Raw genomic sequence first — 17228 nt, forward strand, 5'->3', positions numbered from 1 at the left:
ACCTGGAAATGTAGCTACTTCCTGTCTGCGTATGTATGAGAGGGAAACATGAGTGTGAGAGGCGAAATCTACTATACGTGACCAGTCACCGCCAGTTGGGCTGAACCGGTAAATCCTTCAGTGGACTGAGTTGGGTTGGTATATGTTAAGGTCATTCTCAGTAAGACTTAGAGGCTTCATCATGTTTCCTGATGCAAAAAAGCTTCAAAACATTCATATAATAGGATTTTATGCAAAATATACCAATCTCCCTTTAGAAACCATACTGCGTGACTTAAGACACACTGCATCTATAATACGGATTCACTTTCTGAGGAATAATTTTAAAATACGAAATAGGCATGAGCTATTGAAGACAGCGGCCTCTTTATAAACACGACTTACTTAAGATATGTGAGGAGCAGAGCAGATAAGTACATTGTTAACATCATTTCCACTTCCAACATTGTGTGAACAATGAGAAACAATATAATAATAATAATAATAATAATAAAAAAAGGTGTGCATGTCCACTACTTGGCCATGTGTACATGTAGGGGCGACAAATGTAAACAGTCCTCGTTTCCTGGCTCCTGCTGAGGTCATAAAGGCTGGGTCTAGCTGTAGCTGCGCAGCCTGTGGTGTCTCTTGCTGCTGGCGTGATGGTAAACGTGTGGCTACAGAGCGAGCGTCACGCTTTCTTCGTATCTTCGTATGCACTTCCATAAAACAACCCCCCCCCCCGCTTAAAAACAAACAAACAAGCATACACACAGAGGCCATATGCTGGAATAATATGAAAGTTAAGGAATGAGTTACTTAACAAATATTGCTCATAATGTTGTTGAACTTTAAACGAACATGTAACTTTGGTCCTAGTAGACCTGGAATGGACTAGTTGTGAGATCACCATACTCAAGCTGGTTGTCAGCCTGTAGGACTTCAACAACACTGCAGTGTCCTAATATTTCCAACACATACACATAGCCAGCCCGCCTGCCCTCAGACACAGACACACACACAGACACACACACAGACACAGGTATTATGAATATTCAAGCAATACAGATGGCTTGTTTCACAGACTCCTGCACAAATGGGTCACTCTGGGTCAATTTTACAGAATGTCTGTAACCGTGACGCACAAATTTAAAGTACAATGTAAGAAACTGGTACCCCCCCCCCCCCCAAGGATTTCTTTGTAACATTCTAGGTAATTTAAGGCACAATTCAACTGATATTTACTTATTGCTGTGGCGTTTAAGCACACCTCCTGGGTGAGCGAACGACACCTGGCGTTTCTTTCGCAGCATTCTGCTTCATTTGAAACTCATTCGCTGTGACAGTTCTGACTTCCTGGCAGCTTATGACAGTAATGTGTCATACACTAACTACAAACTTAAAACATTTGGAAACATTACAGACAGACACCAAAAATGTGACCAAGAAGGACAGTGGTTTCACTAGAGTCTGTGGTCAGAAGTTCTGGAGGGGCTTGGGACAGTCCCAGCAGGTTGGAGAGAGCAGACCGGTAGCAGCGTGGGGGCGGGCCTCTGGTGAGGGCAGAGTGCGCGCCCGCGGCCCGACCCCGCCTCACGGTTCCTCCACCTCCTCCTCCTCCGAGCTCATGTAGCCCTGCTTCTTGCGCACGTTCCAGTGCAGACACTGAGCCAGGCTCTCGAACCAGTCGTTCACCGGGTCGCGGAAGCAGATGGAAGGGACAGGGAAGCAGGAGGTGGTGATGGTGATGCTGGGGGCAGGAGAGGACCGTGAGGCCAAAACAAGGGCACTTCAGGGCAATACAAACACCCTTCTGAAGCTTCATGGCTGTTTGCCCAGAGATTTACTGTACGGGATTTTCAGGTTTGTGGAATGCATATGAATTTCACAGTAAGCACGTTTACTCATAGGAATCTGTAGCAGATTCTGGCCTACATGGATAATGGATTGTCTTACTCCCCTAAACTCCTGCTGATAAACTTGACTTTCCAGCACATCTCCCATTCCTGAGTGCCTCAGTAAAAAAGGTTTTAATCTTCTGTGACACATACGTTACGGGCGACTGGAGCCCTTGAAAAGCGTCTGTTTCCTTAGCATATGACCTACGGGTCCTCGGGTTGCAGGTGTGAGCAGTGGACGTGAGGGCTTACCTGTCCCCTTGGCCGATCTCCTGGCGCTTCCTCCCGTCGAAGGAAACCCAGGCGTTGTTCCTGGCCTCCCGTGACAGCATAACCTAAAGGCAGAAGCCGGGCATCATGTCATTAACCGTTTGCCATGACCTCCGCCGCAGTTCGTTACCCCCGACTGCCAGTGTGGCTGATAATGAAGGTGCCATCTTGCTGCTGATGGCATTTAGCCATTTTTGGAAGTGCTTTACAGAAGGCAGATGGTGCTTTGAGCACGGATCTAACAGGAAGGCTCGCCGGTCTCATGTCGTACCAGCGATGCCAAGTGCGGTCAGGTCATGCTTATCCATCGCATGGTGCACCATTGCTTTCGCAGCATGCATAGCAAAATTATGCGATGGATGAGCTCATGCCAGGTTTGAGGAACAACTGTTAATTGATATCACATGGAGGGCAACATTTGATTGGCTGATAACACCTGATGCAGGGAGCTGTGTTAATCAGCAGTGTCCTGCCTTGTTTTGTTCGAGTTTTGTTAGTTTGTGTTCATCTCCAACACCTGCCATCCAAAAGCAGCGTTTGCAGGGTTAATGCTTTTGGATGACGCGTGCTTTAAACGAGGCAAAATCAGGCACAAAGATCGCAACAGCCACACTGCGGGGGTTGCAGGACTCTTGTGGGAGTACCTTGAGCTCGACACCGGCAGGTACAACGATGGGTCGGAAGGAGAGCGAGTGGGGGCAGATGGGCGTGATCATGATGGCAGGGACATTGGGGTGGATCATGGAGGCGCCTGCCGCCACAGCGTACGCAGTACTGCCCGTAGGAGTGGACACTATAACTCCTGAATGGGGAGAGGGAGAGGGAGAGAGAGAAGGGCTGGCTGAGTGGAACTGAGAAAGAAGCATAGTATCAAATATTCAGTTGTTTACACTTTATAGTAAGAGGAACTCTAGAACTTAAGGGCACATTAATTAAAAGACACGGGGTCGAGTTGCAGACTCACCATCGCCTTGTACGGTGGTGATCAGGTGACCATCCAGGAAGAGGTCAACGTTAGAGAGGTAGGAAGAAGGGCCTCGGTCCACCACCACCTCATTCAGCACCTGTTTCCAGATTGCCAGTGAATGAACACGTTCATCCCACAAGACCAAAAACTCAGACACGCGTCTCACGCGGCAGTCTCACTTGGTATTGCATAGCTCTGCGGGCAGGCTCGGCGTCGCCGTTGCTGAGGATCAGCTTTCTGTCTTTGGCCCGCCCTTTTTCTCGCCTCTCCTTCACCACTCGCACGCTGAGCCGGCTGCGCAGGACGATGGCCGCGTTGCCTGGGTGAGCGGGCAGGTAAAGGGGTGTGGTCAGGGGGCGGGGTCACAGCGTGGGCTCAACACGAGACCAAACGCGCCACAGTAGGGAAAGCGGAGGCCTGCGATCCGGACTAAACGGGGCCAGTGTGACTGATATAACAGACGGTTCAATGTAATAGTGTAGTAGTGCAGTGGCACACTTCAGAGTAGTAGTGACAAGGTAGTGTCAGCTACTTAGGAAGGCCGGGCTCGGTTTCATGGATACAGGCCGAGGCTTTTCTTGAGCTGTGAAAGAGTATCCGTGGAGAAGATCTTCGCCAATGGCTCGTGTTACTCCAGGACTACGCTCAACCCAATCTGAGGTTCTTCGTAGCAAAGTGTTTTGGCTGAGAATTGCATCACAGTGTGCCGAACTACTGGAAAGGCCTTGTCGCTCACCTTCTATAACCTGCGTGACCTGAGTCTGGTAGGTATCAAAGTTGAAAGGTGTCAGGAAGCCCAGAGATCCCAAATGGAAGGCCATAACAGGAGGGACACTCTCCTGGAACACACACAGGCACACCCAGGCACAATGTTAGCCTATATGTAGGGGAACCCACACAAGCAATTTTTTTTCTTCTTCTTATTGACAAATGACTCAAATCACAGCTTTTCTCCACTAATCTAACAAAGCCAAATTCTCACACATGTTCACAAGCCCACATCTGAATAGGGCAGGCTGCCTCAGGCTTTCTTGGTGGCATTAGGCAAGGCAAGGGAAAACAAGTCCTCCCAAAAACATTCCACCCAAAGATGTATTAAACATGTATTAAGCAATAATATGTTTTTCAGTTCCACTTTTACAGTGGAACCTAAAGCTTAGTGCGTCTGGAAAGCATTTTTTTTAGGTCTTGGCTGTAAAGGTTCTCGCTGCACACAGTAAGCCAGACGACACACTTCAAGCTGCCCGGCCCATGAAGGGAAACCACACTATCACAGGCTTCGTTCATTTTTAAGCAGCCAATTAGCATCATCTCACTACAGTCAAAGTCAAAATACAGGAAAAGTTGCTCATTTTCAGATGTATTCACAAGGTTGGAGTGAACAGCTGTTAATGACTCCGGTCTCGTCACCCGAGACATTTTTGCTTCCTGGAATATTATGTCACCTTAAATTACTGTTCTGCAAACAGCTGTTTTGTTAGTGGCTGAGCACACTAACTTAATTCTGTGGGCCAAGTTTTCAATTGTATATGTATGTACAGTTATCATTATTATAATTTCACCCCATTAGTAACCCATTATCAGATATGGTCAGAGGGGAAGGTTACATAATCGTCTGTAGAAGGGCTACGCAGAATGCTTTGCACAGCGGCAATTGGGAATTTTTCATTTTCAGTCTAAGCCGACTTCAGATTTTATTTTGTCATCACTGAGTGTGCTATTATTACGCAGGGATAGAGCGTGATGTCCTGTGCTGCCCACTCAATCATAAGCATCATAATGTCCAATGAGCTTTAGAAACCCGGAGTCACTCTACCATCCAAACTGGGTACCGCATTCACCCAGTGTAGATGCTGGAAGATATTTATCCTGCCCACTGGTGATAACAGACTCTTTTTTGTAGCATCTGTATGAGGGCACCAAATGATTTATTACTGCCAAAAATAAATACTATATATATATATATATATATATATATATATATATATATATATATATATATATATATATATATATATATATATATATATATATATTGGTCTGAGTGCTTTGTTCAAGTCACGCTGCATGGAGTGTCCAAAGGTTAGATTGGGCAATCCTTCCGCTAAACACTAATCAATGCCAGCTTGTTCTCTGCTGCCATGATGACAAACTTTGACATTTAAAAAGAAAAACTTACTTGAAAGAGTGACGAAGCGTATAGCAAAGTTCCGTCTCCTCCCAAACAAATAATGAAGTCCACGCGATTGGAGATGTCATCAAAGTCTGTGGAATATACAATCCTGCCATCAAATATCTGCTACCAGAACACGCACGCTCTAGAAAGACTCAAACACGAGGGGTCAGCAAGCGGACACGCTAATGGGCGGTACCTTCTCTGAAAGTGCAAAACTTCTTTTTGACGGCCACGAAGCTGTCGTCGTTGGCGATGGCTGGGTCCTCCAGGACTTTCCTCTCCACGTAAACAAGCATCTGTTTCTGCTGAGGTCCAATCAGACAAGAGCAGTTGTAGATGTCAGCTCAGCCCATTTCGGAGGGCAGATACTACCGAAAATAAACAAATGACTCCTGAATGGAATGCTTGGTTTTTGGAAGGGCCGGGTGTCGACGCTAATCTTCAAGTTCCATTTGATTGTTGATTCAGAAGATCCTTATTGAACTACATATTGATTCTATTTTCATTCAACTTGGGAACCAAATGATAACTACCATGCTAATATTTCTTATAATGGAGATTTTCTGAAAATTTATGCAGCACATAGAACACTAACTTATAATATGGTGGACTAAAAGTTAAACATGACGTAGGAAGCTGAATCATTATATTTATCTACTTATTATTAACAAACAAAAACAACACAACAATGTATAGACACAGATCTATGAATTTTTGTAGTCAATGAGATCTATGGGATTTTAATAATATTTGAACATCTCTTTAGCATTAGCACAAAATCCCTCGGTGATGGGCGCCATCCACTGGTGCCAATGAAGAGTGAATCTTGGCAAACAGCTTCCTGCATCACACAACATGGGCCAAGTGGGCGATCATGTGGGAATTAACGGTTCCCTGGGAAGAGCGCACGGGTGAAACCAACAGGCGAAGGTGCATCAGGCACGAGGAGCTCGGAATAAGGGGGCAGAGTTGCAACTAAAACTCAAACTGGGACCTGGCTGGGTCACCTGGGAGAGGGGCTCTGATGTTAAAAGACTTGAAGCCCCTGAAGACATCCCTAAAGACCCCAGGAACATCACTGAAGGTGTGTGCCAGCTCATTGAAAGGATACATCTTGCACAACCCATCGACCAAACAACTATTACGATTAATGAGAAAGTTAGTGTCTTTACCCAGCCCAAGTTTTCCAGTACCGTTTGAACCATAATGTGGCCTTATGATTTAAATACAATTTCAGAACTACAAATGGCTTTGCACTCAATCATTATTCTGACCTCTGTGAGGAAGATGCAAAGCTCTTTAAAAGGCTGCAGCAGACTGACATCTTGGATCTTTTTAATGACAAGGACACTTTTGGGTGGCTTGTTCCACGTCAACCTCTGGCTTGCAGGGTCCTGAATGTGCCTGAAAACAACACACACACACACAGACACACACAGACACACACAGACACACCTCTGTATCTTGTTTTTGAACCCAATAGCTCATAACCACATCATATAGTATACCATATAGAATATACATCATATAGTCTCTACCATATAGTTTCTACCTCAAAAGTGAACCACATTTGTGTGTGTGCGCACAACCATTTCACAGCAATCAGGTGGAACGCACAAGCTCTGACTGCATGAAAATGCTCCAAGTATGAAGACAGTATGTGGTGCAATTTAAAAGTTGCAAAAATCGCTGTTGGCAGGAGAATATGAAATGTTACTTTTATTTTTACGACTGCTTTTTATTTTAGCAAAACAGTCACTCTGTTACACTGGCTGCACTTTTTTTGTATTTTCAAATATGTTAAAAAATGTCTAGAGTTAACTGCACACACACACACACACGCACACACACACACGCGCACACACGCACGCGCACACACGCACGCGCACACACGCACGCGCACACACGCACGCGCACACACGCACGCGCACACACGCACGCGCACACACGCACACGCACACACACACAAGGAAAAAAAATCTGCAAAGTGGTGAACCTGTGAAACGTGTTTCTCTGAGAATTTGGGACCCAATTTTTCATAGATGCCCGACTTCCAGATCAGAACTGGAACCTCAACTAAACCCATGTTGATCACGTCTATCCTTTTAAACATTCTAACTTAGGACACAAGCAGGCCCGCAGACACACGCACAAGGACAGAAAACCTTGATCACTACATAACCCTAACGGGTGCGTCCTCTCCCGGCTTCACACAGCGTGCGTCCACGAGACTGAGCGGCCCGCATTTCTGACTCGGCTATAGGAATGTCGACGGACATGTGTTCAGCTCCGGTGGAACGCCGTTGTCCCGGTCCCGACACAGATAAAGCAAAAATATTCAAAAATATTTGAAAAATATTGTTATACGTTTGCCACCCCCTCTGTAACCTGTGAAACTGGATGCTTTCAGCCAGGTTACATCTGGCCACCTGAAAGGACACTTCTGAACTGGCTCTCTTACACCTTGGCGTAATACGAAGCGATTCATTAACTCGTCGCATGTGGTAGGCATTCAGCCGTTCAGTGAAAGGAGAGGAACGTCTCTCGAAAAAAAAAGCCAGAGTCTCCCATTTTCTCACCCCTTCCACGTGCGCTTGTTGCTGCTGGCGGGTGCTTGCGGTTGCTCAGCCCAGGTGAATTTCATGGTTGCCTGCATACGAGGAACCGGCTGGTGGAAAGACGAGCTGAGAGGCAGGTGTCGGTAGCTGCCAGAGAGCTCTCCCGCCTGTGATCTGCTGCTCCACAAAGCTACTGTCTCACCCCGATGCGTGACAGTGACAAAAAATCTCCTGTCATCTTTCTGAGTCCCTCCTCCGTATAAGTCAGGGGACCTTCAGCGCCTTGGTTCAGTTACATAATGATGACATTGTTCACCTTCTGCTTTCACAGAGATGCCTTCAGCATCTCATTTCCCTCTCTGCCCTTCCTTCTCCAATAATTCCGCAGGACAGGTTTAAGACCCGCTTCTTTGTTAGTGACTGCTGCCGGGTTTGAATCTCTCTGTCTGGCTGTGTTGCCCGAGTAAACCACACACATAAATCTTTAAAACAAATCTCCGCCAAGCACGCCACTATGGTCCCACCCCCTGCAACAAAAGCACCTGGTGATTGGCTGGAATCATTATAAAAATAAAATTTCCATACCCAGCTGGTTAATCTCCCTCTGTTTATTAAACCATCGCACTATAGCTGCGTTGTATAAACAGTATACCAACTGAAACTCCCTTCTTAAGTGAGGATATAGCACTGATCTTATATATATATTAAAAACTTTCCTGAACTGTGGGAGCTCGAACACTGGAGAAGGGAGGAGAGGTGATAGACAGTTCAGAGTCCAGAAGTGACAGATTAACCACAACCACAAGTGTATCTCTGGTACACTCAGACATTGACCTTAATGCTGACCTGAATAAAATCACTTTGAAAAAAGAAAACACACAAAGAGTGTACTGAATCTCAAAAGAACACCCTCTTTTTATATTGGTAGGTGGTCTCCTGTGTTTTGGGTGTGAAAGCGCCCTTTTGTTCCCCATTCTCAGTGAAAGTAACCTCCCAACTATTTTAATTATCATGCCAAAGGGGGTGGGAGAGCATGTTCATGATAATACCGGGCCACACACTTTACAGAACACATTGATACGACCTGAAGTTTTGTGTAAAGCATAAAGCTTGAGTATCACTTTACTTTTTCGCTACATCATCCACATCTAGACTGTAGCTGTAAAAACAATCTGTAAATCTCAAATAAGCACAAAAGTGCGGTCTGCCGAGGTTATATTCGCATGGGTTTTACTTTTGCTTTTCAAACACAACGAGTTACTGTGGTTAAGGTACTTGACTTGTAATCGGAAGGTTGCTGGTTCAAGTCCCACCACTGCCAAGTTGCCACTGTTGGGCCCCTGAGCAAGACCCTTAACCCTCAATTGCTCAAGTTGTACTCAGTCATAATTGTAATTCGCTTTGCATAGCTAAATAGTCAGCTAAATGCCATAAATGTAAATGTACTTGTAAAGTTTCAAAACACTGCTTATACAACTTATAGTCAAATACAGTAATTCTAAGGAACTGATCAAGATTCCAGATGGAACTGTTATGAAGTAATGTCCATTTAGAACAGGCTGTCACCCCACTCTGCTGCCCACAGGCTCATATACTGACATCAGAAAGATAATTGCAAATAGCCTTAGGTTGGACAACTCCTACTGCATTTATCAGTGTCAGTGTCAGTAAACAGGAGGAAAATCCATAACCTCATCTGTGAACAGCCAATGGGACACTCGGGCATCTTTGAATTTCAGGAAAGATGATCAAGAATTCAGTGAACACCCAAGCTTATCAAAAGTAGGTCATAACATTCGTTCAATAGAAAAACACAGGCTATGTTGTCTTGAATAGAAGCAAAAGTGTCTATTAATCCAAGCCGATATGAATCAATGTCTTATTGACAAACCACCTGACGTGACGTGTGGGAAAACTGTAGTTGTGCTGAACGCCGCTGACGCAACCATTGTTAAGCAAACTAAACTCAGATGCGGGCCGCAGCGGTAACAAGATCGACGAGACCTTAATCCATGATGAAGCACGTTGATTCCACAATGTGGTTTATTTTGTCTACATACTGGCCCTCAAATGGGCTTCCATTGAATGATCAATTCGTTAGTGCAGCCCGAATAGGACCCCATTCACACCAGCTTCCTGTTACATGATGGTGCTTTCAGAGATGGTTCTTTGTAGAGCGAAGCTTGTGCAATGTCCTTTTATAACGTAGCGCTAACCCAGAATTCCTGAACAGGCAGGAGATCATTTCTAGCCATCTCTGTTCCTCGACCTCTTTTAAATCATGAGACACCGTTTGGACAGTGTTATTCACTAAGGCATGTAAAACCAAGTCAACAGGTAAAGGCTCTGAATACTGAGCTTCTGACAAACAAAAAAACAACAAGCTGGCTTCTTTCACATAAGGAAGTGGCCAAGCAGGCATACTGTCTAAATAAAACACATACAGTATAATGACTGACAGACATGTTAGCATTGCCCAACTTGGGCTCTCCCCAGTTTTATCAACTTCCTTTTCTTTCATTTCCTTCTGAGTATTCATTTTCCTCACCTGCTTTGCTCACCCCAAGCGCCTCACTTGACTGGGTTTTTCTTGTTTGTTTTTTTTTAAACAAACTGGTTAGGCTTTGCCAGAAGGAAAGAAAAAATGGGGGAAACCATCTTAACTATGATCATCCCGATAACTACCGAAGTTGGAGGGTGCATAATTAATCACAGAACCCTTTTGATCTATGGTAAAAAAAAAAAAAAAAATTTTAAACCTGAAGGACCGTTAAGAAAAAATGGATTTCCCCTGTCATCATTTCTCCAGTGGTGTAGCCCTGCTGGTACATCAGCTACTACCAAGATGTCTCCTGCAAGGTGAACATACAACCGCTCACGCCCAGCCCTTACATCTTAGAGTAGCTGTACGTGTCTTTGTTCAGGAACGTGATTGTCTTTACACCTGCAAAGCACCTGCTGGCCCAGACACACACTTAGATCATGTTTATTACTACATAAAGGGTTGACTGCACTTGCTCTATTGTTTGTGGTCCAGCCTGGAACAGGGTATGGGGTATGCCTAACATGATTTATGAAGGAATACGTCATTTCCCGACTCATTTAATACAATAACTTAACATAATACACTCTCTAAAACACGTTTCATGGTACTTCAGATGTTAAAACGTGTGGCTTGTTTTCAAATGCTACAACCAAACTGCGATGAAGCACATTTTTCCACTGTAGACAAAGACCGCCCAGATCAGTTGTACTTTCATGCACCAACCTACAATCAGAAGGGCACATGAAAATGGAACCGGGTGGAGCTTTGTGGTGTGCCTTCTGTACTTAAATAATCTGCATTTAAATGTTCCACACTTTAGATGGATTAGAGCTCTTCAGACAGCAGAGGGTATGGGAGGACCCTACAACTGAATGGGACTTACATTACTGCTTTAGGGTTCTTCAGCATACAGGCTTTTGGGCCAAATGTGGTCACCGGGCTTGGCCCATGCAGTGACTGAGTCCGCCTAAAAAGACAGAGGGAAAAGATAAAGGCAGGTTAATGTTACAGCTCCAGAAAGTGTCTTACCACAAAACTAGGAGTGCTTTTAAGGTGGTAATTGCTTAACATTATATGAGAATCAAGCAATTTTAGAAATGTTAGTGTCCCATACTGGAAGTAGACTGCAAAAATGAATTATAATGTGCATCATCCATGCGTACTTTATATATAAATATAAATAATACACACACAATATATAAAGATTTTAGGTGAGCAACTGCAGTGTACTGTAGTAACAATTGTAGATATATTCAGAATTGTAGTAAAGTACACAGAGTTTCCAGAGAAACAGAAAGTTTTGGAAAGAGGTCCTTCATCAACTGTGCAAGCAAAGTGCAGGATGAAGGACTTCTGTCCAAAACATTCTGTTTCTTTGGAAACTGTACTTTACTACAATTTTGAATATCTACATCTATATATTCACTCACACACACACAAACCCAACTGGGATGCCTGCTTTAAACCGACAGAACATTATTCTTTCTCTGTCCAATTGCAAAAAAGCTTAATTTATTCAGGAACAGGTTTTCAAGAGAGCTAAATCCATCAACAACTTCAATCAATAAGGACATTGTGGACTACCCAAAAGCACAAAGCAGAGGTCATGAACCCACTCAATGACCTTACATTATAACCCACCTATATCTGTCACCACCTTCCCCCATTTAGGTGAGAAAGATGACCCTTCATTTAGCAGGAGCATGAAAAACATCAAAGCAAAAGGCTTGCTAAACTAATACAAAATTCACAATTGGAACATATCTGCATAGGCTGTTTGTGCGTGCAGACATAAGACAAGGAAGGTTATTATAAACGCCACCTGACAAAATAGGGCTCGATACAAGTGGCCTGATTTGCACTGCAATCAGCGTATGTCGCTTTTAGCCCATGAAACATGTGAGAGGGTAAACCCGATCAAACGGGCCTTTCTCTCGTCCAGCGCTGAGGATGCGTCTCGCACCCGTGGTTACCCGGCACTGGGACAATAGGACACCTGTGGCACATGAAAAGCTCACTTTCCGTCACAGGCGTGGTCAAAGGCTGCACGATCTGCTGTAGACAGGCCGGACAGACAGAGCACAGCGAGCTGGTCACGTCGGCCAAATCAAAGCGGATCGCTGCAGTTCCGAATTCGAAGCAGGCCGGCTCTGTAACCCTACAGTTCGAATGCTAATTTATGTACGGTGATGTAAATGCTTCTGGATGTGTCAGAAGCATGTCCGAGTTTACGATGCAGGGGCCAATTCCTTAGACTCTCAAAATGTTGACTGTGCTCATAAAAGGCCAAGTAGGTTGTATGAGGCCCCCTTGTGAGATGGATTAAAGCATGCATTTTTTGCAGGTTTCCTTGTGTGCTAGCTTCAGCATTCGGTGCACTGGCATTCAGCCAGAATCTGCATACATACAGTATTTGAGATCTACCACAGCAAGAATGCCGCTTTCTCAGTAATTAAAGAAATACTGTTAGGGCTGGTCCAAAATCCATTAAGCGCAGCACTTTAAGAAATACTCTAATACTACTAGTACTGCTACAAATACTACACACATAAGGACCTGAGAGAAATGTAAGCAGATAGCTAAAAACTAACAGGCATCCACCATTTCACTGCGAGTTATACTGTGTATGTGATGAATAAACCAAACTTGAAACTTGAAACAAGCAAACCTGCAATAAAAGAAATAAAACACCATTTTCCAAAATACGGTGACGTCATGGTGTGGTGTGTGACTTCAGAAATATGGGCTGCTGTGGCAGGTATGCTAACGTGAGTAAGCAGGCCAAGGCAAAGCCATCTGCAACATCTGGGCCAAACTTAAGCATGTTTAATACGTTTCCCTGCTAATGCTGCTGATTATGTGGCATGGGGAGAAAAAAAAATTGGAGCTGGAAACTAACGAATAAAATATAGTGAAATTCTGCAGAAGGGGTGTGTTATGGTCTGGGGGGGGGGAACAGATGTGCTACATGTGACATCACTTGTTTTTAGGGGGGAAATTAAATTATAAAAGTTTAAATTAAATTATAAAAGCTACTGTTTTTCTCCTTGAATGAAGACATGCCTGCCTTTCTTTGGAAACTACTCAAAGGTAAGTACGTTCCCTTTGTTATTACATTCTAGTTTACTTAAAACATATTTTGTTACCCTTAATTCCTGGCCAGACATAAGACACTTAGGTTGCACATCACAGCAATATGCTTATAAAAAAAAAACAAAAAACAAAAAAAAACCCACAAACATTTACACTTTGCATTATAACAGTTGTTCAACATTGTTTTGTTTCCTGCCAGTTTTCTTCTCCTCCTCCGGTCGACAGTTAAATGCAACATCAATTAGTAAAGGTTATTTAAATAAGCACGTGTCTGCTTGCTTATATATTTAAATGCTCACATTAAATTAAGTGTCTATGCATTTTTATATGCTCTAATGTACATATCAAATGCACATATACTGTGGAGGGCAGCTCCACCATATGGTGTTGATTAAAAATTGTGTGCTGATTATAAAATATTTTAAACTGTGCTTTGTAGTTTGCTCATTAAATTATATTAACATCCATAAAAGGTCTTAAATCACCTTTTATTTGTCTTTATAAGCACTACTGCATACAAGTATAACAATAGACTTGCGTACCAAAGTTTTTGTTGTATCAGCTGTTTTTCTGAAAGCAAACACTGCATTAGATTGTGCTGCCTCAAGTTATCAATGACACTGTCCATTGCAAGAGTACTAGAGAACATAAGTTTATTCTGTTTAACTGGGAGCTATTGTTTGCTATATGTTTTGCTTGTGAGACTACTAGTATTGTCAGTTACTACTATGGCATGCTTTCTTGACCTGAAGACAAATACCACAACAGTATTGCATATGCTCTGCAAAATGAAGAATAATTTACATACTCTGTGGTGCGTGATTTGGTAAAAGTGGAAGTGTGGCAAATGTAACAAAAGGTTCTGCAGGGAATAGGCAATATCTTAGGCAAGCTAAAACCTATAAGTGTTATCATACTGCATACTGAAACAGAATGGGCATCTGTCGGAGCTGCAGATACTACAAGATTCAAATTAGGTAAAATATATGCAATTAACATGGCAGGTAGAAACCTGCACATCAATGGCCATTTTCAGAAGCCTGATTCGGTACATTCCATTTGCTTTTCCATAACCTTTAAGAGCTCATGGAAAGGACTGTGCAACTAGAGTGCGAATACCTCCTCTTCTCCCACTGACACCAAACCCCCTCATCCAATAACCTGCAGGTCTGACTTTATCAACCAGCCTGTGTCTTTTGTATTAACATCCATCTGCTTTTTCCCTGGCTTGGCAAGTCGAGTTCTTATTGGCTGAAAAGATAAGGCACGGAGGACTGGGTTTAAGTTGACTACACGGCCAAATCTCACCTGAACTCCGCACAGCTGGGCACCGACGAAGTGGACATACTCCTGGCCTTGGGCTTGCTCCGGAAGGCCTTCCCGTCGCGGGCCGAGCAGCAGTGTGGCGGCGCCGGCGGCGGCTGCACGCACGTCTCCGACTTCGGCGGCCAGCCGGTCTCTCCGGAGCTCTCCATCTGAGGCGGCGGCGGCCACGAACGTGCATGAGATTATAAACCGGATCGTTATCCGCTTACAGAATCCACACCTCACGCATCACATGCGTTACAACATATGACTTAAGGTCTTGCGCATACTGTAATGTTTTTCACGGGACCGAAGCAAAACGGCAAAAACATCAAGGAGTGATGCGTCAAGGCACAACTTCAACACAACCACATTCTGATCCATTGATTGCCTGTTGTCCACACAGCTAGCCAGCCAGGCAAGTTTTTTGTGTGCATAGCTAAAATGTTCAAGCGCTAAACGTTTAGTTGACAATCTTGACAGACAAGTTAACAAGCATTTCATTAACTTAAAACCTTCGTCAGTACTTATATTTCGCACACAACCTATATGGTAGCGTAATTTGTGACAATAAAGCCCATTTCGTTAGTCTTAAGATGCCTCAATCGACTAACGCTAGGTCAGTCTAAGACGACTTAAAAGTGATAAAGCAGTTTGAATGAATAGAATCATTTTATATTCAATTATAAGCAATACTATAATAAAAACATATCTTGTTGAAACGAAATTTATTAACAACTTAAATATCCTGTCATCAAACTATCCAGCTAACGTTATACAACAGCGGGTGACCACTCACAAGTAGCTTACTGTCCTGACTAAACTGAAGACCCGGAACATAAATCTAAAGCGAGTAAGAGTTAATATTTACTATCTGATAACTACTGGAAGTGTATAAAGATACACGTTTTGCGTATCAGTAATCAATTATAGCTGTAGCTCGCCATCTAACGTAACTAATATACGAGCTAACCTAGCTAGTTAGTGTTTGATAACTAATTAGTTAGCTACCGTGCTAGTGAATGGTGGGCGCGAATCGACGTTAAATAGGTGAGATTCCTCTTGCTTGTATAAGCCAAAATGCGAAAGTCCGCACAGCAGTAACATCAACGGACTCCTCGGTTATCAGGACGACAGTTTTAGAGGCAAATGAAGAGAGCGAATAGTGATAAGAAGCCACGGAGCTCAGCTAGCCGACGTAACGTCACTAGCCAGCTAGTCCGGCTAAGCTATCTATCCATCCAGCCAATTCACCGAACAATAACAACTTCGTACAAAAAAACATTAAACGTAAATCCACGCAAAGCGAGAGAACTTGTCATCTTACACAGGGCGTACGGCCGTTACCCAATACATGAAATGGACAGTCACCCAGTGAACACTGTATCTTATTTGCGTTGACATTACAAAGCATTAACTTGTCTTATCCAACTAACCTAGGTCAGCCAGATTAAGATACTTACATTGGCGTGATCCTGCACGGTTATCTGATCCTCGCTACCTTCAAGAAAGCAGGGGTTCCCGGTACACCCGGGAACGAGAGACGACTTGTCTCCCCACAGGCTGTGACAGAGGCGGGCTCAGTCTCTCACGGCGCCTCTTCCTGCTTCCATGGCTGTTGCTATCGCAATAGCACGCCGACCGGTTCAGTGCAGGACTGCGAGCTGTCATCCGCAGTCCCTGGTGCTACTCCACTGCCCAGTATGCCCAGTCGGCCCTGCTGCGTGTTGCGTTCAGCGACCTCATCGATCGCACCGGTCAGTCGGTCGAAGCCGGATCGCCAGTTCGTGACCTTGCCTACTGGCAGTGTGACACCAGTGGAGTTCGAAGCAGGAATATGAGGGCCTTCAATACAGTCAGTCTTTAATAGTGGCTTTGTAACAACACGACTTACAAATCACACGTCAAACCCTTTTTTCCCCTTCTTTTTTAAATTTTTATTTTAATTTTTTACAGCCACCAGCTTCCCATAAGTTGCTGTAAGATGTAATGAATATACACTCTATGTTGGAAGAAAATAGGACTATTTGCTGTTCTGCCATTTAAAATATAGACCTACATTTTTCAAGTATGTTGCCGGACAGTACATCAAAATATATAGAAACAGTCTAACATATACTATAACAGTATAACACATATAGATAATATCTTTATACACAATTTATATAATTTACATAAAATTACAATTTGCATTGCAACTTTTTTGGTGGACAAGATCTCATAGCTTGTGATGTCTGTTGATTCATCATTACCTCATGCTTACGAAAAATAAAGAGCTTGTTTACTCTTTTCTACTTATGTTATTAATATATATTTACCACGTCTTATATCTTTATATAACTTAGTTACTAGTGTGTACCCTGGCCGCTTATGATGTAGGGTTACACTCTAGATTGCACTTATATATTTCGTGCAATATACATGCTAAATTTATTTA

General features: G+C 43.6%; 1 protein-coding gene across 1 annotated transcript; it reads right to left on the minus strand.

Annotated features, from left to right (window-relative positions):
- Positions 1 to 731: 731 nt before the first annotated feature.
- Positions 732 to 16536, minus strand: nadka (NAD kinase a). The gene is made up of 12 exons (XM_027014987.2): positions 16255 to 16536; positions 14795 to 14961; positions 11277 to 11360; positions 6565 to 6694; positions 5487 to 5595; positions 5294 to 5379; positions 3851 to 3953; positions 3294 to 3433; positions 3112 to 3211; positions 2792 to 2949; positions 2130 to 2212; positions 732 to 1729 (listed from the first exon to the last, which is right to left on the minus strand). Exons 2-12 carry the CDS (start codon positions 14959 to 14961, stop codon positions 1573 to 1575), a joined length of 1317 nt encoding a protein of 438 aa, XP_026870788.2. The 5' UTR covers positions 16255 to 16536; the 3' UTR covers positions 732 to 1572.
- Positions 16537 to 17228: the final 692 nt, after the last annotated feature.

The sequence above is a fragment of the Electrophorus electricus genome, chromosome 18, assembly GCF_013358815.1.
Source record: "Electrophorus electricus isolate fEleEle1 chromosome 18, fEleEle1.pri, whole genome shotgun sequence".
Taxonomy (NCBI): Eukaryota; Metazoa; Chordata; class Actinopteri; order Gymnotiformes; family Gymnotidae; genus Electrophorus; species Electrophorus electricus.

What these genes read in the sequence shown, in the direction of transcription:
- nadka (XM_027014987.2), bottom strand. Translation starts at nt 14,961, where the DNA reads ATGGAGAGCTCCGGAGAGACCGGCTGGCCGCCGAAGTCGGAGACGTGC. An exon ending in AAGAACCCTAAAGCAGTAAT is followed by an intron (nt 6,695 to 11,276) that starts GTAAGTCCCATT and finishes TGTTGTTTTCAG; the next exon opens with GCACATTCAGGACCCTGCAA. An exon ending in CACCACCGTACAAGGCGATG is followed by an intron (nt 2,950 to 3,111) that starts GTGAGTCTGCAA and finishes CTCCCCATTCAG; the next exon opens with GAGTTATAGTGTCCACTCCT.